At 43.5% G+C, this 24,368-nt stretch overlaps 1 protein-coding gene across 1 annotated transcript in view; it reads left to right on the top strand.

Annotated features, from left to right (window-relative positions):
- ETFA (electron transfer flavoprotein subunit alpha) overlaps nt 1-24,303 on the top strand; it is a 32,052-nt gene extending 7,749 nt beyond the window's left edge. Inside the window, exons 2-12 of the mRNA XM_071568145.1 lie at nt 548-697; nt 2,435-2,516; nt 2,606-2,688; nt 4,126-4,225; nt 5,409-5,519; nt 6,643-6,744; nt 7,513-7,581; nt 8,553-8,635; nt 19,877-19,942; nt 23,287-23,367; nt 24,204-24,303. Coding sequence (XP_071424246.1) covers nt 548-697; nt 2,435-2,516; nt 2,606-2,688; nt 4,126-4,225; nt 5,409-5,519; nt 6,643-6,744; nt 7,513-7,581; nt 8,553-8,635; nt 19,877-19,942; nt 23,287-23,367; nt 24,204-24,242 — 966 coding nt within the window. The 3' untranslated portion in view covers nt 24,243-24,303. The remainder of the gene's footprint in view (nt 1-547; nt 698-2,434; nt 2,517-2,605; nt 2,689-4,125; nt 4,226-5,408; nt 5,520-6,642; nt 6,745-7,512; nt 7,582-8,552; nt 8,636-19,876; nt 19,943-23,286; nt 23,368-24,203) is intronic.
- The last annotated feature ends 65 nt before the right edge of the window (nt 24,304-24,368 follow it).

The raw sequence follows: 24,368 nt of genomic DNA, 5'->3' as shown, positions 1-24,368 counted from the left end.
CTGCAGTGCTCACTGTCCATGCTGTGTCTCTCTCTCCCCAGGCTGGGTGAGGCCCTGGGTGCCCCAGGTTTCCCTGCAGTGCTCACTGTCCATGCTGTGTCTCTCTCTCCCCAGGCCTGGGTGAGGCTCTGGGTGCCCCAGGTTTCCCTGCAGTGCTCACTGTCCGTGCTGTCTCTCTCTGCCCAGGCTGGGTGAGGCCCTGGGTGCCCCAGGTTTCCCTGCAGTGCTCACTGTCCATGCTGTGTCTCTCCCCAGGCTGGGTGAGGCTCTGGGTGCCCCAGGTTTCCCTGCAGTGCTCACTGTCCATGCTGTGTCTCTCCCCTCTCTCCCCAGGCTGGGTGAGGCTCTGGGTGCCCCAGGTTTCCCTGCAGTGCTCACTGTCCGTGCTGTGTCTCTCTCCCCAGGCTGGGTGAGGCTCTGGGTGCCCCAGGTTTCCCTGCAGTGCTCACTGTCCATGCTGTGTCTCTCTCCCCAGGCCTGGGTGAGGCTCTGGGTGCCCCAGGTTTCCCTGCAGTGCTCACTGTCCATGCTGTGTCTCTCTCCCCAGGCCTGGGTGCTGCGGCGCCTCCAGAGCACGCTGGTGGTGGCCGAGCACGACAACGAGGCCCTCACGCCCATCACACTCAGCGCCATCGCCGCGGCCAAGCAGCTGGGGGGCCAGGTGTCCTGTTTGGTGGCCGGCACCAGCTGTGACAAGGTAGGAAATGCTCTTTTATATGAGTGAAATAGAGAATTCAGGGAAACCCTAATGGCAGTGTCTTGGTCTGCCTGAAAAATAGCTTGCAGCGAAGAGAAATTGCCAGGAATTGCCAATCTGTGCCAGAGACTGCACCAGAACTGCTCCTGCTCCGAAGGGAAATGCGGGTACAGGTTTCGTTGCATTTACATCAGCAACAGTTGTTACAAACCTGAGCAGGAGAATTTTTATAGGACTAAAGGACACACAACTTTTAAACCAAGATTTCTCTGTAAAGTTTGAAATACAAGTATTGCAATGCTGAGAGTTTGGGAAGAAGTTTGCACTTGTTCAGATGGAAACCCGAAGGAGTGAAACCTCACAGTGACACATGGGAATTCTGAGCAACTTGCTGTTACTGGTTGCATAGAAAGAGTGTGTTTGCAGCCTGAAAATCTGAAATTAATGCTTCTTAACTTTGTCAGATATCTCACAACTGAAAATAAAAGATCCTTTATGCTGGCTGTGTATTGCCAGTGTAATGTGCCAGTGTAACTTTTTTGTGCAAAATCTAGTGACTATAGTTAGCACATTAGTGGCACTTTTATTCTGGCATGATTTAGTCTTGTGTGAGCAGTAGAAGTACAAAAACTGTGCCAGCTATTTTACATACAGTTATGGACTGTTATTTTGAAAGCAACATGTAGTCTCTCATGGAGGAGGCCTGCGTGGGGCAGCTGCTCCACTAAGAGGTGGAGAAACCTGGGTGGCTGTTCAGTTATCTGAGGTGGAGACAAAGCAAAGATTTGTCTAAATCAAGAAAATGAAAAAAACCCCTGCCCTATATATCTGTCTTGAATTTTTCTTATTCTTTGGCACTTGTATAGCAGAAAAATGATTGTGAATGTTTTGTTTGGTTTTTGTATGCTGAGTATGTGGTGTCTGTTTGGCAATGTGTGTTGTGCTGAGAAAAACTATTTTAGAGAAAAATGAAAGTTTGGTTGGTTTTTTTTTTTGAGCCAGTTACTCAAACGGATGTTCTGCAGCAGCTCTTGGGGAGTTCTTTATTTATTTCCTTTTGTTAATTTTTGAGGGTAAACTGATACTTCTCAAACCCAGTAAAACTGTCCTGTTCTGGCACGATGCATGTGGTCTCCAGACCTTGCTGTCAGTCCTGTTCTCTCTGATCTGTAATAACCCTTTTATCATTTAAACTTCACTTGTGCAAACTTAAAGGAAAAAAAAGCATAAATATAAATTAAATTGAAAGTATACATTGCATCAGTGGGCAAAAAGTCAGATTGCTCCTAAAATTTGGATGAAGATCATAACGTTGCTGTACATTTGTGTTTGCTTGTGTGGAAGATACTGACTGGTTTAAAGGAAAGTGGGACTGGTTTCTTGCTGATTCCAGTGGAATCCTGGGCAGTTGTCCTGATGTGTGACTGTTACTGTTGCACTGAATGGGGAGGTCAGTGTGTGATCCTGAATGCAGGAGACAAGTTTTCCTGTGTTTGATTTCCTTTGTAGTTTTCTTATTCACAAATCCAGTTGCATTATCCCACAAGGCTCTGTGCTGTGAGGCAGAAAAGCTGCATTTTAGTCCATCAGGTTTGTTCTGATTTTGAAATTCACATACTCTGGTTCTGGTTTGAACTGTTCTGTAGGCTCTGAGCTCTTTGCAGTGGGGACTATCTTGTTATTTGTGTGTGGTGCCTGTTACAACACAAACTAAGAATAATTCGCTTGTCATCACAGGTGGCACAAGAAGTCAGCAAAGTTCAGGGGGTTGCAAAGGTTCTTGTAGCTCAGCATGATGTGTACAAGGGATTTCTGGCAGGTGAGAATTGTTCTTACTTAATAACAAATTGTGTTTGTGTTTGAAAAGAAGATAGCTGTAAATTCTGAGCAATATATTTTTCTTCTTAGAGGAGCTGACTCCCTTGATCGTGGAAACTCATAAAAAATTTAATTACACCCACATTTGTGCTGGAGCATCTGCCTTTGGGAAGGTGAGTAGATCAAAGTGCATCAAGAAGCTCTCGTAGAAAAGGGACAGACCCTTCTGTATGTCAGAGTGGGAATGAAGGGCTGAGACAGGCCAGCCATGGGCATGTCTGAGTTGCAAACAGTGTCACAGCAGGTTGCTGAAGAGGTCATTAGTCAGAAACACTGATTGGTGGTTGATTTTTATTGTGGGCTGATGTGAACAAAAGAACAGTGTAGAGGAAATGCTCTGTGGTGATGAGACAGGACTGTACATGAGGCAAAGTGTACAATAAGGCAAAATAGGTTGTGTTCTGGAGCATGAAAGTGGTAAGGAAAAGCACAGTAAATCAAGGTGAAAAGTGTATTATTTGCATATTGAAAGTGTGCAGACCTACTGGAAGCAAATTTTTTTGGAGAGGGAGTTGCATCTGTGATATAAGTCATGTACATTGAAATGTCTGTAAATATACATAAATAACATGGATCTGAGTCTCAGCCAAGGGTTTTTTTACTGAAAATACAATTTTTCCAAACCTGTTTTCTTAAAAAATGTGACTTTAAGTACATGGAGAGCCTCAGTGCTGCCAATGTGGGCAACACTGCTGTGCAGCCAGTGAGAGCAAAGGGCTCCTGGAGAGCCCCTGCCCGTAGGGATGGGCAGCACCATCGGCCTCCCAGCTGGCTGCTGTCACTTCCAGTCAGCAGCACTCTGGATATTGTATTTTTGCTGAGAGAAATCTCTATGTACTCTAAGTCTGAGGGGCTTTGATTTGTTTTTAGCTGCAGTGTCATAGTAGAAGTTAATATCTTGTGCTTTAAAGCTTACACTGCCATTTTTGAGTCCTTCATGGGAGTAAAGAACTGGGCTCTTTATGTTGTACTGGATTGGGAGGCAGACAAAAAGCAAGCAATTGTCTTGTTTTCATGGATTTCATAATTTCTGCTGCTCTTTTTATCCTCTTTCCTACTTCCAAAGGTGCTAAGTAATTTTAGGTAAATTTTGAAGCAAGAAAATATATAAGTATTTTAAAAATAATATTTTGGCTTTCGGGGGAAGAGTGCAGGTTTTATTTTCCTACTGTGTCTGGAAACTACCTTCTAAAAATGCCTTTTTTTTCTTGAAGTGCTAAGAGCTCAGCAATCCATAATTGTCAATTTTCTGGGTTAATGGCATCTATATTCAGTTTTAAACTATTTGAAGCAAATAAGCCTCCTAATTTAAAATATTGAATTAAGGGTTTACTTACAGTAAGTCTCATAAAATGTCTAATGTTATTACAGCATTGGGATTTTATTTGGCTGCTAAAGCTCCATGAGTAGCCCTACAGAAATCTTAGTTCTATGTGTCTTTTTACTTAGAGACAGCATTACATGAAGTTACAATTGGGTCAGCAGGTGTTCTTTTACTGACCATGTGTATGTTACTGAGCATTTCCTAATTTTTCATCTCTAACTTGCAGAATCTCCTTCCCAGAGTGGCTGGCAAACTTGGGGTTGCTCCTGTTTCTGACATTATTGAAATTCAGTCCCCAGACACTTTTGTGAGAACTATCTATGCAGGTGGGTAATCACCAAAACTTTGTGGTGTTTGTGCAGTAAAGGGCCCAGTACTGATAACTTTTCTGCATGATCTGGTTGTCAGAACCTTGGAACTGGTAGGAATTGTCACTGCACAGTCTGGATTGCTGTGGTTCATGAAAAATGCAGCCTGGGGATGGACATGCTGCTCTCTGGGTGAGAAAGGGAGTCAGCCCAGCAGCTTTGGGGCTACAGTGGCTAAGCCAGGTCTGTCACCTGAATGAACAGAACTTGGCATGTTCATTATACATCCTGTGTTTCTCTGTTGCTGCCCTGCTGGTCAGATTTTGCAAAGTGAAAGGCATAAAGTTAATTGTCCAGCTGTATTTAACAGGACTAGCAATAGTTCTGATTCAAGATACCACAGGGTTATTTTTTCTAATTATGAAGACATTGAACAAATTCTTTATCATATTTAATGGACTTAATTTGTAATTCTCTTTTCAGTCTTGTTTCTGTCCTGCTTGGCTGGCACTGTGTTTTATTTTAGATACAGTCTCATTAGCTTGTGTTTCTCAGTTTTACTGAACCAGAGTGCCACATGTGCCAGTGTGGTGTTACATTTTGAGTTATGTTACCAGAATGTGGGTTTGTGTTGCACTTTTAAGTTGCTTCCCAGTAATTCACAGTTTCAAGATGACTCGTTTGTGAATAATTTGTTTAGAAAAATGTTGCAGCATTTTTTTCTTTTAGTGTTCCCTGCAGCCTCCAGTGTGAAATATTGTATTATATTTTAGAGAGAAAGACAATCCCACAGATACTTGGGGGAGGCCTCATTGTCTTCAGTTCTGATGAATTCATGCAACAGGATAAAAGATCTACTTTGAATTTTAGACATTGTTTAACAATGGCATTTTCAAAATTGTTTTTTTCGTCCTTTCTCAAATTTAAGAGCTGATTCATAAGAGATGATTTGAATGCTTTATATCCTTTATAAATAGAGGATTTGTCATCATATTTCAGAAATGTGGAGCGAAAAAGTAAAGTATTTTTAATCTATATTTAGTAAGTGCCACGTTGTAGTCACCTAAACCTGCAATTTTGGGAAGTACCTTTGGGAGTGTTGCCTGTTCCAGTACAGCAGCTGACAGGTTTTTGATACTAATTTTTTTTTGAAGCATAATGTGTCTGGTAATCTCTAAGTTTTCAATGTGCCTTTTTTCAGGAAATATTCTTTGCACTGTGCAGTGTGATGAAGCAATTAAAGTGTTCACTGTGCGGGGAACTTCCTTTGAGGCCGCCCCAGCCAGTGGAGGGAGTGCCAGCGTGGAAAAGTGTGAGTGTGTGTTCTGGTGGTCTCCTGTTCTGTGGGACAGTTCTGCTCACTGCATGGTGATGTTTTGTAGAAGCATTTGTCAAAGCAAACTGATTGTCATAATGTTAGCTTTGTACTCTTACTACAGACACTTGCACTGTTTAGTGATGTCTGGTAAGGGCAGATGGAGATTACCTGCTCAGTTACTCCCTTTCCTCTCACCAGAAATGGAGATTGTGCTGAAATCTGTGCTTGTTTCACTTGCTGCTTAAACTTCTGCCACAGTAATCTTGAAACTTCAAGTAAGGACAAGTTACAGCTGTTTGAATAACCAGATTGGTTTTCAAGACAGGACTGAGCAAAGATAAAAGTGTCTGGCTCTCCACAGTTTTGGTTTACTCATACTGCAATTGAGATGGGTCATTACATCACCAAGTTAAGTTAGTAGCAGTTTAAATTGATTTGAGAACACCCAGTTGTTGTTTTAGATCAGTTTTAACTGTATCAGTTTAAATTGCTATTTAATGAAGCCAGTGTAGCTTTGATAATAGAGAGCCCAGTCACAGAATGACAAAGTCGTTGAGGTTGGAAGGGACCTCTAGAGATCATCTAGTCCAGCCCTCAGGAGAAGTTGCTGGGGACTGTGTCTGGTCAGGCTTTGAGTAACTCCACATTGAGACCTCACAGCCACTCTGGGCAACCTGTTCCACTGTTTGGTCACCTCTGCTGTTTCCACTGTGGGTCTTCCTTCTTGTCATGTAGTGCCTGCCTGTGAACCCATCCCAAATTTCCTAATGCCTGTGGATGTTAGAAAAGAAATGTTACGATGAGTGTATCACTGTCAGTGCATCCCTGATGGACTTGTTTGCCTGTCTTGGTAAGAAGCACACTTGTTGTGCTGAGGTTCTGTCAGTGTGTGACATTTACACAGTGGAACTTTATTTTAGTGCAGTCTCCTGCAGGTTACTCAAGCACAAGTGGTGAGCGAGGCCTGTCACTCAGAGCCACAGAGCAAGTGCTGAGAGTGGCGGCAGAGTCGGTTCCGGAGTGAACTTTGAGCTGAGTTGAAGCTCAGATTTCCAAGCTTTTCAATACTTGCTTTCTCATTTTTCTTGTGGGCCCTTTTGTTCATTGCTGAATGCAGTGACCCCTCCACCACCCGTGGGTCTCTCGGAATGGATTGAGCAGAAGGTGACGAAGAGCGACCGCCCGGAGCTCACCAGTGCCAAAGTGGTGGTGTCGGGGGGTGAGTGCATAATGTTGAACTGTCTGATGTTGCATTGAAGCACCTCTTGCTTACAGAACACTGTAATGTGATACATTAAAAAAAAAAAGGCATTATGATGTAATTCTGCAATGTGGCATAGGGGACCATGCTCAGCATGTGTGGTTTGTGGAGAGGGAGAGCATGAGTTTAACATGTGCTGGTAGGCTTTGTAAGAACAGTCAGATTTGGTGAGTACCTTTAAAATTTTAGCAATGTGAAGTGTTTTTAGATTGAAATCTGGCACGCTTAAAATTACTGCTAATTATTGCAGGCAGTCTAAACATTATTCTGTAGTGGTTTTAGTGATTTTAAACCCCATTATGTTTGTAGCCTGCTCCTTGGGTATCAAGTGATGGACTGTGATTTCTACTGTATGCCTGTGGCTAAAATGATTCCTTAGTTATCCCACTACAGAGTTTTGTTCCTAAAGCCAGCAGAGGGAGCACAAATTAGTAAAAAAGAGCTATTTTCCTGATTTTGGAGAATCATGGGTGGTGCTGTGTGCAGGAGGGGAACAAGAGTGGTGTTGGTTTATGCATAAAATATTAATCACAAAGACAGAAGCTAAATCTCCAAATATTAAATACTGGTTAGGAATGTATCCAAAAATACGCTTTGCAAGGGTATCTTTGAGTGTTTGCAAACGCAGACACTCGTACAGGAACTTCACACAGGCAATAAAAGAATGTTAAAGCATGTTGTGTTATTCTTTGTTGATTTTTTTTTTTTTTGTTCCTAACTTTTAAGGGAGAGGCTTGAAGAGTGGTGAAAATTTTAAGTTGTTGTATGACCTTGCAGATCAGTTGCACGCTGCAGGTAAACTTGTGTGTTCCTCTGTTTCTGTGTAACCCTGTTTACTGTATTTAAAAATGTCACATTAAAACCAGTGTTCAGCTGAAGTCTCTGTCAAACAAACTCTTAAAATCCTCTTAGCTCAGTAATAGATAGTGTTGTCAACATGTATGCAGCAAAATACTAGCCTGCAATATTGCAATATTCCCTGTCCTTCTCAAGTCTCTGGAACAGAAGCTTGCAAGCAGAAAGTGGCCTTAGCTCACTCTGAAGAACTGATACTTTCTTCCTGTGTCCTTTTATATCACTCCCTTACAGAATCCCATTTATTCCGTGTAGTTGGAGTCACTCTGTCCTTTTGCAGTGCTTTTGTATTGATGGGGAAAACCACCACAGACAATGTTTCAGCAAAGTACTTTATGTAAAGGCTGGGGGAGCAGGAGTAACTGCTTAACCTTTTAACTCTGTTAATTCTAACTTTCACAAGTGTATACAGGTTTACATGACTGGCTTTGTTTTTAAATTGGTGTCTTCGTTAATTAAATGTCCATATGGTGTTTTTGAGTTTACTTTGATATTTTTTTACCATGCCTGACTTCTGGCATTCACAACAATACAAGAGGGCACATATGTTCTATTCAGACTTAAAGGAACATTTTGGGAAGGCATTTATGGGAAAATCCTCTTGACAAAGCAACAAGAAAAATTAATGGAAATGTGCCAGACTGAAATCCTTGGTTTTAAATATATGGCCCTTTGGTGCTGGGAATAAGGATTTCCTGTTGCTTGTGAAGTGCATTAGCACTCAGTATTTGAAAGTTTTTAGCTAGTGGTATGGAGAAGGATTACCATAAGAGCTTTTAAGAGGGAAGTTTCTAAATACGTGCCCTTGGAGTGTGGGACTCTTCAGTAAAATCCATGTGCTTTTATGGTGATAGAAATTTGGCTGGCTAATATTTGAAAAGAAAACACTGGAAATATTTTCTTTCCTGCAGTTGGAGCTTCCCGTGCAGCTGTTGACGCTGGCTTTGTTCCCAACGACTTGCAAGTGGGACAGACGGGCAAGATAGTGGCCCCAGTAAGTATGGAAATGTCTCTCTGACAGAGCTGTGGGGTTTGCTGGCACGCATTTGCCTTCAGAGCACACACTTAGGGTTGAGCTGAGGCTGCATACTGAGCCCAGCAGGACAGCCTTGGGCACCTGCTGCAGTGCTGGCACTGGGCTGTGCATTTACAGGATGACACAAGCAGGCTGTGAGGGAGATCTCTCCTTTGGGTCAGCCTCAGGTGTCCTGCCATGGCTTTGTCAGGGCTCCTCCATGAGGGGCTTTTCACAGCTGCCTGTGCTGAACATTTCTACCTTTCTAGCAGCCAGCATTGATATGCTAAAAGATGCCATTGCCAACAGAAACTTGAAATTCTGTCGATCCATGGCTTGATCTCTGGCATTGTGTGTTCTGGGTTTTTTAAAAACTCCCAGTAGCCATAACTGGATTATTGCAGTCTAAGCAAAATTTCTGTAAGATACCAAAGTGCAAGAAGTTTCAGAGAAACAATCTTCAGGTTGGCCACTGTTGAGTGGAATACCAAGGAGGACATACTCTAATGAGTGGCTTAATATTGGAAATAATCTGCTGCACATCTTTTTCTGCTATTTCTGTGTTGGGGTGTCACAGGGTACTGATTTCTGTGTCTTTTTGTATCTATGTGGGGTTTTCTGTCATTTAGAGGTCTGAGACTCCTTTCACTGTTGTTTATGGCCTGAGGAGAGCAGTGGACAGATAAAAGCACCCTCAGGTGTTTGTAGATAAGAAGGTACAGCTGTAGCTCCTCTCAGTGTGGGTGGAGTGTGCACTGGCACATTCTGAGGTGTGATGGGGTGGCCATGAGAAGGGAATTGTGGCCAAGGACAGGGACAGGTGTGCCAGTCTGTCAGGGTACTCTGAGCTACACAGCAGAGTAAAGGCTGAGCCTCTTGGTAAGCAGTTATTTGTGTATGGCAGCAGAAGGCACCAAGGAGCAACTTTTTTACTTGAGACCACAAAGAAAGAATGAGCTGGAACTCAGCAGAGAAACTTGTCAAGTGCTGCATTTACTGAACTGTAATAATTTAAGTAATACTAAAAAACTGTCCAAAGCTTTGGTAGGATATGAAAAGTTTTGCCTTTCTGTCATTAAGACCTGCAAATTCAAGAAATTCAAACCATGACCAGTATTTTTCTAATAATTCATCCATCAGGGTATGTCCTGGGTTGAGCTGGCAATATGCCAACTGTCCAGGACAGAGTGAAGAGGGTTCCTCCTCCCCCCACCAGCTAAGGGAAAAGAAGAGGGAGAGAAAAGAAAAACCCTCAAAACCAGGTTTATGCTGAAACTAGCTACATGTATTTATACAGAAAAGAGAAAACTAAGAGAGAACTACAATATAACACACACTTACACAAGTTACATATATATAACAAGGAATAGCTTCCCACTCCCCAATTAATACAAAGCCCATTACTTCTAAATTCATAAGCACTCCAACAGACACTCAGCAAGAAAGAGAAAGTATAACAACAAAATATTTCTACTTCCCTGAATGCAAACAAAATGCAAGCAGAGGCAACAGGAGCAGGGCCCAGCATAGTAGGGGAGCTGCCAGATGTCCTCCTCTTAGTGCAGCCATGGTGGAACTAACTAAGCCACTCCCACACACTGGATTTTACACCCTTTGAGATGATGTAGTATGGTATGGAATACAATATTATTGGCTGGAAGGAGTCAGCTGTGAGCTAGCTCAGCCCAGCTCAAATCAGCTGACAATCCTAGGCCTAGCTGAACTTTAAAACCTAAGTTTAGGCCCACCTGGCTAAACCCATAACAGGGTGGAGCAATACTTGGGTATCAAAGACAGGAACTTGGTGGTTCCTGGAGTCTGTTGTCAGTTCTGCCTGCTGGGTTTTTCTGGAACAGGACGTGTTGTGCTTCTGATTTCTTCTGTCTTCAGTTGTGGATGAGGATGTTTGCTGCTTTGTTCAAGTCCTCATCAGAAGCCATCTGAGGACACCCCTGCGGGGCCAAGCAGAGCTCCTTCTGGGTGTGCTGGTGTAAATAACCTGTAAATCTGTGTGATAACCAACTGCTACAAAAACAGCTTCTGACAAGTACACCCATTGATAAGGTCTGCCTGTTTGCAGTGTGTCCTTCTGCAGTATTGATAGCAGTGACATTAAACTCTGCTGTGCAAGGGAATTCTGAGGCTCTGCAGAATATAAATGCAACCCCAACTCTTTCTGCTTACCAGGCTGTAAGCCAAGTGCCATTTAAATGTGTATTTTGAAAGGGCATGAGATGAGGCTGACCATCCTTAGTTCTCCCATACCCAAATATCCATTAATGAGATGGAGAATACTAATTTGAAGACAGCTCAGCTCTGGTTTGTGTCTCAAGGCTTAACAATGAGCATTCTTTCCAGAGTCAAGGGCATATAAACAATTATGTTGAAACAAAAAGTTCTGGTTGTTGGTGAAGCTGCAGTGCTGTATTTTGCCACAGATGGCCCATAGTGACATGTGAAAGTCAAGAACACACAGCCCACCACAGGTCACATCAGTGTCGTCATTGTCATGCTCAGAGGGTTGTTAGGACAGCCATCAGTCAGTTGGGAATGTTTACCTGCTGTGTCCACAAATGATCCAAACTGGCACAATTGTGTGATGTTTGTCAGAAGGCTGATGCATTTTTTTCTCATCTCCCATCTTAACATATTTATTAAACAGTGAGTTGTGCAGAATGCTGAAAATTTTATGTCTTTTCTTTCCGTTTGTTTGGATATTTCATCTGGATCTTAAAATACATGCAAAGACAGCTTACAGTGGTTTAGAAGTATAGACAATATTATAGGTTAATGGTAATAAAAATGGCAGATTTAATTGATACTAAGCCCACAAAGTTGTGACTAGAATTAATTTTTTCATGTGCTGGGTAGGTATCTTAAATATGAGGCAATTGAAAGCAGCAAATTCTTGAACATTCCTAATTCTGCTTCACTACCCTTCTCATGCTTTAACTGGGAAATTATTCTGTGCAACAGGAGATAGAGTTGACTGGAAGGAGTAGAACTGAGCTTTTTCTGGTCAGGTCAGGGTGACACTGGCTGTTGTAACAGTTCTCAGAAGGTGCTGCTTTTTTCCTGTGTGAGATGTGCTTGGTACCAGCAGTTCAGGGAGAGCTTGTGGTGTTCTGTCTGGAGAACTGCAAAGCAGGTTTGTCCTTTGGGCAGTTACATTCGCTGAGACCTGAGGTTTGTGTTCAGTTTTGGACTCCAGCTGACACAGTGCCCTCCTGGGTGAGGGTTTGAAGCAGGGGAAGAGTCTTGGATATGGAAAACTGTTGTAGTGTGAGCCCTGCCTGCTCTCCTGTGCAGCTGTTCCTTTCTGATGGGAAAGTATCTCCGTGCATGCTCTTACCCTTCTATTAATAGCCCCTTGCCCAGTCTCAGTGGAGGACTGGAATGCATTGTTGTTAAAGGACTCTGGAATTGGGTCAGTTTTGAAGCTGCAGGGGGAGAAGGGTTAGTTACAGGCTCAGGAAGAGGGAGCTGCTTGCACTGCTTTTTCTCTCTGACTGCTGGGGAGTGTTTGTGCCCATCACTGGGCAGGAAGATAATCTCTCAGGTCTGCTGAATTCTTCCCCTGTGCCTTTGGTTGTACATTTGGGGGAAAAAGGGGAATTTTGGTCATTGGTCCTTCAGTAATCCTGTGACTGGCTTCAGGTTTAAGGTGCAGCCTGGACAGTGTCACAGGGCACGAGACCCTCCCAGCCACAGCACTGCCCCAGATCCTGATGTGTTAATGAAGGAACACACTGCCACTCATGGAACAACTGTAGTTCATTTTACTTAAGTGATGGAAGAATGCAGTTAATTAAGGAGTACAGGTCTCACCTTCTCTCTGTTTGAGACCTGGTTCTACATCTGCTCTCCCAAAGTTCGCTGAGCTTTGGGGGTTTGTTCCTGGTTGTATTTGTGCATATTGTTGGGGTTTGACTGGATCTTTGGTAATTCTTCTCTTGTACAATTTTATTCCAGTTGTTAAAATATTCAGTGTATTATTTTTGCTTCTGTTTGTGGCTTTTTCCAACCTGTTAACTTTAGGTGATTGCAGCTTCTATATGAACATTCTGTCTTACAAAAGAGAAGGCCAATTTGTCTTATTTGATGAGGTGGAAGGAAGGAAACTTTTAGGCTAAGTAGATATATTAAAATATAAAATGTTACCTTCCTAATGAAAAAATCAGTTTAGTATATTCAATCTTTAAACAGTGACAACCATTTTAGCATCTTTATAAAATTAGAAGTCAGTTATTTTCCACTTATTTTCCACTTAGATGCAGGTGTTCTGCAGAAAAATGAAATTTGGTTCTCAGATTAAGCACTGTATGTAGTTCCTGTTTTAAGGAAAAAGCCCTTGTAAGAATATTCAGAGTAGCTGATTTTGGATAAAAATTTCCATGCCATGACTGTCTACTATTAGTTAAGTATATCCAGTTAGAAAATTAACTAAATTCCCTGCACAAATCAAGCCTCCCACCACCATCCCAGAGTAACTGATATCTCCAGATAAGAAATTTCAAATAGTCATGGGTGTTACTTTTCACATAAAAATCTTCCTAGTTCTTTCTCTCATGTTCACAAAAAAAGAAAGAAATGAGCAAAAGGGGAGAGAAGAAAGAAAGTAAAAATGTTTTTTCAGTTACTTAAAACTTTTGTAAATGGAACATGAATGCTTCATTTATTAGTTCAGTATTAGCTTTTCTTACCTAATTATTGTGTAATTAGTGACTTTTCTAACATGCAAAGTAGTATGTAATCCTTCTCAGAAATTTGTGTAATTTGTCTGATAGTTAAGCAAAAAAAGTTCTGATCCAGCTGAGAAATCCTCCAGTCTGCAATGCCATGAGACACCTGTCCTTGGACACCCAAACTGTTCTGTGGTTTCCCAGGTTTGCCCTTGTCCTGCTCTGATTAATTACATTATCCCTTCAGCTTGTGAAGGAAGATGGAGCTGTACTGGGATTATCTCACTCTCAGCTCTTGCCTTCAGAAAACAGCCAGAACCTCAGTGGCACCAAGAGGTTTTTTTGGCAAGTGTGTGTGATTTTAGTCTGTTTATTTTGTCATCCTCTGACCTTGTGGAGGATCTGCTGCTGCCTGAAAGGCCTTTTTCTAATTTAATCTCTTCAGAGTTTAAATGTTCACTCTTTTAAAATTTAATTTATTTTCCTCTGTTGAAGTCTCTGTTCTTTCAGGGTCTAGTTCCATAAGTGCTTTAGTTTTCTTTGTAGGTTTTCCTACCTGGCAGAACACCTTTTTTTCTTTTTGGTTTTGTTTTAATGTGTTCAGTTGCTGCTGTGTTGTTACTTTGAACCCTGGGCTCAACGTTCTAACAGATGCCAAGAAACTGAGATGGAGAACTCAGGAAGGCCCAAGTTAGGAAATGTGATGTAGCAGTAATTGACAGTGGATGAAATGACTGTACTGGAGCTGTGGTCTGATTGCACAGGAGGCAGGTGTGAGGGCTGAGGAGCCTCGGGTGGGGAGGGCAGGTGGGAATCCAGTGTGGTTCTGATATGATTGTCAGGACTAAACTGCTTGGCTTCACTGCCTCAGCCTCAGTGTCCTGCTGGAGGGTCTCTGGCTGCCCTGGGTTGCAGGAACCTCAAAGGGGAGGCAGAGTTACAACTGCCAGGAGTGACAGTAATAATGAGGGAAAAAGAGAGAGTGGCAGCAGCTTCAGGTAAGATGCTGGGGTGAGATGTTGGTTCAGTTGAAAGACACCAAAGCTGTGGCAGAACAGTGGAGTTCTTGTTCACCTCTGCTACAGGAGGGTGGGATGCTGCCTGAGCTTCTCTGTGTCCCCAGGATTTTGCCAGGCATCCCTTTCACTGCACTGAGTGGCTTCTTTAGCACTTAGCAGTCACCACCTTGCTTTGAGGGTAGCACAGTATCACATAACTTACATAATGCCTGTATTTTGTATTTCTTTGTATTTGGTGGCAAAGCCATCAAACATGTCACCTACCCTGGTTTGGTTTTGTTCTCAAATCCCTGGGTGGCCCCTCATTCCTTTGCATAGTAATTGGATGCTGATATTTGTGTTACTTCCCATGCTTTCCTGGGGATCCTTTGCTTGCTCAGGTTTGCTTGTCTGCTGTTTCCCTTCACTCTCTTGTGAGGAAGCCTGGGGAAAGTGAAACAAGGCATATTCTATTCCAGGATTTTTGTTCTTCTTTGTTCTCTAAAATTGCTAACAACCAGAAAGAACTAATTAATTCCCTTGCCTTCCTGAGAAGTGTCACTTCTCTCATCTTGCCTGTACTCAATTCAAAAACTTCTACTCCTTGCTTATCAATGATAAGATCCTAATTACTTCCTAATTTGTTGCACATAGAAGGGAATATTGAGATACCAAAGTTTCTCTTCAAACCCACAGTGTGTAATTTCTCCTACCCTCAGCTTGGTGCTTTGTAGGAATGTGTTACTGGACATGAGGTTTGTGGGTGCACTTTGCATTGTCTCAGTGGTGGAGGCTGTTAGGTGGGAATAGCACTGGGAAAACTGGCCACGCTTGGGAAACTGGTGCTGGAATATCTGCTCTGATAATTCACATTGTGGAAAAGTAGCTTTATAGTGGCAAACTTTAGAGAGTTGTTTGTGTGCAGCTGGGACTGAATTTACAGTCTGTGTTTCTCTGAGTTGCTAAAAAGCTGAGGATTGACAACCCCTTTCATCCTGCATTATCCAGTGTAGCTTTTAACTCCAAGAAAACTATGTTCACAAATTGATGCTCTGCTCCTTTGGGGTTGGTGCAGAAACATTAAATTGTACTAAAATATTCATATGTGAGTGCATTTAGCTGAAAGCAATTGATGTGCTTTTCCCTGGAGAGCAAAAAGAATTGCTGTATGGCCCTGCACTCCAGCAGACACCCTAACCATGCTTAGGAGTAATTACACAGCATGGCTGATCAAAGGCTCTTAAAGGGAAAAGGAAACTGGAGCTGGGCTGTAGAGTGATGTGTGCTCCTTGAGTGGAAGATGCTCAGCTGCATCAGAGCAGTCCATGCTGGAGAATCGCTTGATATACAGTGTCAAGCCAGAAAATACTTTATGGGCTTAATACCTTGTAGTTGTAGGGAATCTCTTGTACAAAGCACAAAGATTTCTTTGTAATTTCATTGTCCTTTCACTCTTGCAAAGAAAATAAAATATCTGTGCTGCCTTTAAAAAGAGTGTGTGTGCCAGAGGGGTGTATTAAACTGGCCTGTTTAAAAGCATGCCATTGGTAGGATGATAAATGGATGTGTGCTGGAGGTTTTCAGCATAATTCAGCAATTGTCAGAAAAATCAATAGGAGCTGCTGACATGCTTGCAGAGCAACTACCTCAGCTTGTGGTGCACCTGTGGCTGCACTGAGGGCTGGCACAGCAGCACTCAAGGCACTGCTGCAGTAAAAACTGTGCTCGTAGTTCTCTTGAGCAAATGTCCCTTAGCTGCCCCAAGGCAGCCTAAGGCACATTTAAATATTCTCCTAATATAAATTAAGAAATATCATATGCCACAAGTTATTCTGTGAATAATTGGAAGGGTCTGTATGCATAGGAGAACAACTGCATTGGTCTATTGGTAATTATAATAATCCACATACAGCTCTGCTGTGCATTTACCCAGGTGTGTAAGTGGCTGTCTGGACTCTGGAGCCAGGAGGGCACATTGCTGCACATGAAGTCTCATGGACATGCAGTAGCTGCCAGTGTGTAAGCTGGGTGTGTTTGAAGCAGAAATAGAGTTTAGGGAATGGCTAAGGGGGACTTTTTCATTTTAATGGCTACCATGCAATGACTCTGCAAAACATACCAAGGTTGTTTTTGTTGAAAAACTGTAAGGCTAAATGAATAACTAGCAACAGAGAAGCTGGGTTCTTGATTTGGAATCTTGTCTTTGAATAGGATAAATTTGGGAGTTGGAGTTGTGTTTCTTTTTAGAGTGGTTGTGATGGAAATCTGTGCTTACAAACTTGGGGGTCTCTGTCAGGGTCCTGGCTGCCCCTGAAGTCTTGTGGGGTATTGTGTGGCCAGAGGAAATCACTTTTGGTCTGTGTGCCAGTTTTCTGGCAGAACCACCCTGGGCTGCTGCTGTAGCCCTTTTGGGAAGCCTCGTGGGTGTGGTGCCCCCACCTCCACATCTGCCCACTACTGATGTACATCCAAAGTGTCTGTACCTCCTGATGGTTCCTCCTTGCCCTCTGCTCTTGGGCTGTTTGGTCCATTCAGCTTCCTGTGCTGTGTGTCCCCTCCATTGTGCTCTTCCTTACCATCAGCTCCTTCTCTGCTGTCCCTTTCCCTGTGCTGATGTCTGCCAACTACTTCATAAAAAAATTGTGGCATGATTGTGATGCATGTGCAGTACTTATTTCCTGTGTGAAATGAAGTTACTGTGAGGCTAGACAGTTGTCTAATCTGATGCCATGCCCTTTATACCACCAGAACTTCCCCTTTCCTTGACTTCAGTTGCTTTTGGAAGTTCATTTCTATCAGCCAGTGCAGTGCACCTTGTTGGTGTGGAATCTCTGTGCTGTTGTGTTACCCATTCTCACGTGGCCCAGTGCTGGCAGCAGCCCTTCAGTGAAAACCTGCCTGTGACAGCACCAGGGAGCTGCTAAACACCACTCCATGCCCTGGATTTAGATGTAAGTGCCTGTAATTGTGGCTCAGCCACCTGATAGCAGCAATCAGAGCAGCTTCCAGGGTTCAGAAAGCTGGAGCTTGAAGTTGGTGCAGAGCTGCCTCTGGCCCCTGAGAGGTGTGATGCAGACCCTGCTCTGTGCTGGTCTGTGCCTTGGCATGGGGCTCCTGCCCAGATGAGCTTTTAAAAGACTAAACTGAGCACTCCTTCCAGCCCTGGCTGTGCCCTCTGGGAGGGCAGGAGTGTCCCCTGTGCAGCTGGAGGGACACTGCTCTGTGCTACCCATCTGCCCTTCCTCCCCCTCTTGCTCAGGTGCTTGGGCTGCAGTGACATGGGAGAAATGACAGGACCCTGCAAATGGTGTGACAGGAGTGAGGGATTTCAGGGAGAACATCAAAGCAAGGGTATCACTCAAAATAACTTGGAGATTTGAACTTCTCAGTCCTTTGATATCTCTGGATGACTCTCAATTCGCTTCTGGGGAACACTGAGCAGACCTGAATCTTTATTGTTCAGACCTTGTGGGGCCTTTGTGTCCCTCCTACTGAACTGTAGATTGGAATTAGTATCTAAGCAGCCCAGTCTCTTTACAGTGCAGAACCTTTGAGAAGTGCCATCCTGTGCTGTGTGTTGTGTGGGTGAGAACGTTGCTGAGGGATCTCCCATCATGCCAGAGCCAACTGAAGGGACCAGTTGTCAGAACAGGGAGCCAAAAGCACAGAACCCAGAAGGGCATGGCTTAGATGCATAATAAATGATTCTTAGACAAGCCTGGTGATTTACAAATGTCCTCTTAATGAAACATCCTTGTCTTTCCTAGATGTTTTAATAGAATATATTCATAGGCATCTGGCTCCTGGTTAGCTGGATTCTTTCCAAAGACTGAACTTCACAATGTTAAGCAGACTGATAAGAGTGTCTAGTAGTCTGCATGACTGGCCCTTAATGAATTGCTCTAAAAAAAATTAAATTACAGTAATGTGTCTTTAAAGAGAGCTTGTATTAAAGACAGTATGATGTTAGAATAATTTCTCCTGGAACATCTGTTCTTTTATTTGATATAATTAAAATATTACATTCTTACCATGAGTTCTTATATGGACATATTATGTTACTTTGCAGCTGTGGTTAAAATGGATTGACCTTCAGTATTAATCCACTCTGTAAAAACCTGCAGAGGCTGAGGAGTTTGAGTGTGTTCAACAGCTGTGTGGTTTTGTGGAAATACATGGACTAAATTCTGTTTCAATTTCTGAAGAAGCCTTTTTGATAGGAAATACTTTATTTGTGCTCTGTTTCCCCCCCCCCCCTTCAGTTTTTACAGGAGAGAGCTTTTGTGTGAAAGTATGGAAAAACTTCATAGATTTTATTTATCTATTCCTAACAAAACCCCCCAGTATTAATGGGTGAAATCTGTAGCTGTAGAAACATCAGAAGGTGATGATATTTCTTTAATTGCTATAATGACTCTCAGGCCTGTATGGCAGAACTGTTGCACTGATTTTTTGACTCTCTTACCCTCCCTGGCCCCCAAAATAATTTCTTGCATTAGATTTATATGTTCTTAAATATGGACTAGTCTTGATATTTTTAAAAGAGAAATTGTTAGTATTGGAGGTTGTGTCTTTTCTAATAATGTGTAAAGTACCATCTTTTAATTGGTTTAGGCAAGATGAGCCCTTAACTACTTGTGTGTGTTAGTTCTTTTTATTGGATGAGTTGGTGAAAAGCACTTTCTTTGATTTTCTTCTGTAATTCTGGTTAGCTGAACAGTCGTGCTCTGACTGCTGCTTGGACTGGTGATGGTGGGAGAACTGTCAGGAAGCTGAAATAATCTTGATTTTGGGCAGATACAGAATGGATGGCTTTCAGCCTGTGAATGAAACAGTAAATACAGATCTGTTTGCCTATACATTTTAATCTATTTTTAATGTAAGACTCTGGAGCTGTGAACCAGGAGCCCCAAAGTGTGAAGATGTGCTCCATGGTGGGGTGCCTGGGCAGCACTTCTGTACTGCCCCAGGGGCAGTGGGGGGTGCCAGGGGAGGGAAACCTCGGGGCACTGGCCCTGGAGGGGTGGGGTGAGAACAGAGCCTGCAAGTGTACAGTGCACCAGCCACTTGGGTGTCTGAAGTGCTTTATCCTGCCCTAGGGGAGGCCTTTTCAAGGTGTAAACAGCTGAATTTCAGCTTTGTCTGTTCTGTCTTTGAAGCCTCTCTGAGCCTTTACCTGAAGCCTTGGCTGGCTCTTCAGGCAACTGTCTTAGCCCCTTGTGGGTTCTGTTGCTGAACGTTGGTGTTGGGGCTCTCCAGGGTCACAGGTAACATGGACTGCCCCGTCCTCCAGCTGAGCAATGTCAGAGGGTTTTCAAGCAGACTGTTTCAATTTTTTTCCTCATCTGTCTTTGCAGATTGGAATTCTCCTTTTGTACTTACATTCCATCCTCAGGTGGGGAAGGGAACCACTCACCATTGGTATTGAAAACTACTGTAATGTAGAAACTGCTGCTTGGAATTGATTTTGCATAAGGTTTGTGAGAACTTACTGAAAATGTGTTGTGGGTACCAAAAATGCCTCTCTTGTTTTCTTCTAGGAACTTTATATTGCTGTGGGAATATCTGGAGCAATCCAACACTTGGCTGGAATGAAAGATAGCAAGGTAAATGAAGGTGGTTGTGCTTGGAAAGATTTCTGTGGAAGGAAATTACTTTCTTGCTTTTGCATCGGTGCTTTTAGATGGTTTTCCAACTTTAATGTTAAAATTGACAATATCTCTGCTGCTTTAAAACACACTTTGACAAAAGATACAGTAGCAAAACATCCCACATAGTAGAAAAACCTTTGCACCACAACCCAGAGTGCTAAGTAGAAGCAGCTAATTGACTTTGTTTAAAGAAAACCCACCCAACCCAAACCATGTATGTCTGAATTCTATACAATACTTCCATTTGCCTTTATTCCAGAGTATGACATATTAATTCATGCATAACAATGTGCAATTTGAATTATGAACTTACTATTCCATAAAGTAAAAGATGTCTCTGACATTCCTGCATTTAGCCATTCAAATGGAAACCTATTATAAAATGGCAGTAAAACTTTAAAAGCTTTAACTCATTAGTTGCCAAGGCAAATAATCCAAAATTGGAATTGCCAGTTTGATCCACAGTGCAGTGTTAGGAAAGAGGAGCAGAGTTACCTGCTGATTGATACTATCCAATGCCAGACATCAAAAACTGAAGGTTGTCCTGCCTCCCCACAGGAGTTTTAAAAAGAGGATATGTGTTTTTTTCCTGTTTCCAGGGTATGAAGTTAACAAAGCCAGAACTTTGAATAGTGTATAAAACTGAGGAAAAGGGTTGCAAAACTTTGCAGGTAGTTTCTTGTATTCAATCAGGGACAGACCAGTGAGTTTGTGACTGATAACTGTCCTCACAAACCATCCTGTGTGGTAGGATGATCTCTGCTTTCTTAAAATTTTTCCCCATGTTTTCTTTAATTGTTTTTGAGGAAAGTCTAAGTAAGCTGTATTTGGGGCTTCAGCCTTCTGAAAGCAGAGACTGAAGTGGTGTTTGCAGTAGTTTATAGTAGAGAAAAAACAACCTCAATGTGAAATGTAAGGGTGAATGATGGGCAGGGCTTAGGGTGGCTGTTGAGGAGTGTGAGCACCAGTATCTGGCCCTGGATTCTTACTGGTCCCAGTGGGAACAGTGTTGCTGCAGGGTCTCCTGCTGCAGGGCAGTGATGGGGACAGGCAGTGGAGAGTGAGAGCAGCACTGCTCCTGGACTGCCACAGCCCCTGGGATCTGTGGGTGCTGTGGGCCACAGCATCACAGCAGTCTTTGTTTCCAGGTGTCCAGTCTGCAACTGTGAGCGAGGAGATGGGCAGGTGGGATGAGCAGCAGCCACTGGCTGAGAACTGGTTATTTAAAGCTGCTTAAGGCTTGATCTGATGCTGTTTGTGTTTATCTCCTGTCTTACCTCAGTTAAGACTGCCAGCAACACTGGGAACCTCTTACTTGAAGTGCCAAAATTTCCTTTCATATGAAAGTATTGAGCAGTACTGTTGTCCTGAACTGTAATAGCAAAGCCAGCTTTTCCAGTGCCACATTTGATACTTTGAGATGTTTTCCTATAGGAAATAAGGACAGATTAAATTTGTCAATATGAGATGCATAATTAACACTTCTGTTTCTCCCATATCTCACAGTTTTTCTAGTGTATACAAATGTGTGTGTTGTAAAATTCAGATTTAGTCATTTGTGTTTGGAATGTATTCTGTCTGCTGAAGCAAACAGGTGGGGTAGTTATGGAGCAGATCCAGCTTTGACAAGCACAGAATTCTGCAGCCCTGGGAGTCCCCCACCCTCCCTCAGCACTCTGAATTAGCACTGTGAACTTGGACACTGCAGGATACGTTTTCCAAAGCAGTCAGATGCTTTCTACCAAGTGAAATGTATAATTTATTTGTTCTTTACAACAAGGTAGAAAATGCAGCTTTTGAGGAGACCTGGAGAATCATTGTTGCTTTCTTATTTCTCATTCCCTCATGAGACAGTTACTGCGTATTTTCTTCCTGAGTGATTAACTCCCAAACTTCTGTTATGGGCAAGGTGATGCTCTTGCTGTTTGAAGTCTGAGTTAGCAATGGGGTTGGGAACCAAATCTTACTAAAAAGTACTCCAGCTCAAGGAGGCAGAGGGAGGCCCACGCTGCCAAACTGAAGCTTCAGACAGGTTTGCCAGCAAGGGGTGTTGTGCCGAGGACAGAGCTGGCAGCCCCTGCGATGGCACCAACTGCTGGCCTTGGCATCAGCCCCTGGGGATGGCTCTGCAAGACGGGGCAGGGCCTTGGTGGGGGCAGAGAAGGTCTTGACAACGTCCTTGGGGGTCAGCCTGGCTCGGCTTCCTGCACTGTGGCTTGGCAGGGGAGGTTTGTCTTTGCCGACAGGGGTAACTGCAGTAAAACCAGTAACGTGTAGGGAGACACATCTAAGGGCAGCATTGCACCAGGACGTGCAGGGCCAGAGGGCAGGGGCAGCTCTGCTGGGGGCACTGCCTGCTGCACACAGGGTGGGTCCTTTACAGGGTACAAAGGACCAGTGGAGACATAACATCTCTGTGGGCCTAAAATCACAGGATTTGTAAACTTCTGAGGTTTTGCCACTAGACCTGTGCTGTGAGCCATTGATTTTGCTGGTCAGGTACTTTCAGTGGAGAGACTAAACCAGGCACCTGGTGTGCTCCCTGGGCATGGCCCAGGTGTGCCCCAGCTGCCTGTTGGGTTAGAAGTGTCCCAGGGACTTGGTGCCTCCTATCAGGGTTTAGGTGGGCAGGCAGGACTGGAGTGCTGTGCTTTGGGCTCTGCTCCCTCTAGGAGCTGCTGGGTTTTTTTAAGATTCTTTTCCCTTCCTTTATGAAGTGCTCCCCCTCCTGTTGTAGATCTTGATGTGGACACCCACCGTGGTTATTTTGCTGGAAGCTGTCACAGACAGTTACAGGTTGATTTACTTGTATGGCAGTTTAAACCAAGACACTTTCTGGATCATTGTGTTGGGATTTGTCATGTGCCATTTTCTATGGCCTGACAAACTAAATGTTATGTCCCATAGTAAGTACAGAGGCCTTTGGGCAGGGCTTTATTGTGCTTGTTGCAACTGCTGCTGAGTTAGCTCTGTAATGGGATGGCTTAGAACATGCAGATAATCCTTTGTAGTAATTTTTTTCTAGGCTTTTCAACAGGAAAGGAGAGCCCTGATGGATGTGGAGAACAGGGAAAGGAGAGGTGTTTTTTTGAGGGGGTGGGGTCTTTGGGTTTTTTTGGGTGGTGGTAGGGTCTTTGAGATGGAAAGGGAAAATATTAAATGCTCTGACACTTACCTTCTGCTTCTGGCGCCTTGGAAAGATTAAAGCTTGTCTTTCCTGGATAAAACCTGGCACTGTAATCCAGCCCCAGAGGTTAATCACTACATAAATTCACATGGTGCTTTACCTTTGCTTGCAGACCATTGTTGCTATTAACAAGGATCCAGAAGCTCCAATTTTCCAAGTGGCAGACTATGGACTGGTGGCAGACTTATTTCAGGTGAGGCTAAATTGGATGTGCTGGATAACTGTGGGAGAGCTGGCAGGAGCTTACACAATACAATCAAATGAGTGTTTAATGATGTCTGTGTGAGGGTGTTTGCTTTGGGTTGTTGGTAAAGAATTTGCTTTATAGATTTTTTATTTTCACACTCAAAATTCAGTGTAGAAGCTGTTGTGTGTTGGGGGTGGGGGTGTCACTGCCAGCCTGCCTCCATTCTGGTTTCCTGAGTGTGAATCATTTTGGGAAACTGCATTGAGGTGCTTGTTGGATGTGTTTTTAAGCTTCATAAAGTTTGGAAGTCGAGAGTTGGCAGGAGGAGTGCTTCTTCCTGCCTAGGGCTTGCTGCCTCACTGACTGATGCCCAGGAGGAGCTTGCAGTTCCCTCTGGAACTGTGGGCCAGCCCCTGTCCAAGTGCTGCAGCTCATGTGTGTGACTGTCCGTGTGCCACACGTGTGACTGGTGGGAGCGTGGGCAGAGCCTCTGCCAGCACTTAATGCCGTTCCTGAAATGCTGCCCACTGGCTCCGTGGTGAGCACGGGCCTCTCTGTAAGCCACAGACAGAGTCACATTCTGAAGAAACACCATGTAGACAATTTCCTTAATAAATTTTGTACGAATGCATTATTTCCACCTAATGGAAATGTAGCTCTCTTAAATTATTAAGAGGCTTTATTCAGCAGGAGAGAAGTGGGGAGTGCTGTGAGCTGGGGTGACCCACAGCCCCTGGAGTGGTGTGGTGGGTGGGGGGTGTAATTGCAGTGTTGTTACTGCACAGGGCGAGTTGGAGGGGTCAGAGGGGGCAGATGCACTACCCTGGCACTGGTGTTTGCAGGCGGTGCCAGAGATGACGGAGCTCCTGAAGAAGAAGTGAGTGCTGGTGATGGACCCTGCACTGTGGAGTAAGGACAAATAAAGGATTGTACTGGAAAGAGGTGGGGTCACTGGTGTTGGGATTTTGGCTTTTTTCTTTTCTTTGTATGGTCAGTTGGATGGCACA

The sequence above is a fragment of the Pithys albifrons genome, chromosome 13 (genome assembly GCF_047495875.1).
Source record: "Pithys albifrons albifrons isolate INPA30051 chromosome 13, PitAlb_v1, whole genome shotgun sequence".
In the NCBI taxonomy this organism is placed as follows: Eukaryota; Metazoa; Chordata; class Aves; order Passeriformes; family Thamnophilidae; genus Pithys; species Pithys albifrons.
Note: the sequence above shows the minus strand (reverse complement) of the source record. Positions and strands in the feature narration are given on the sequence as shown.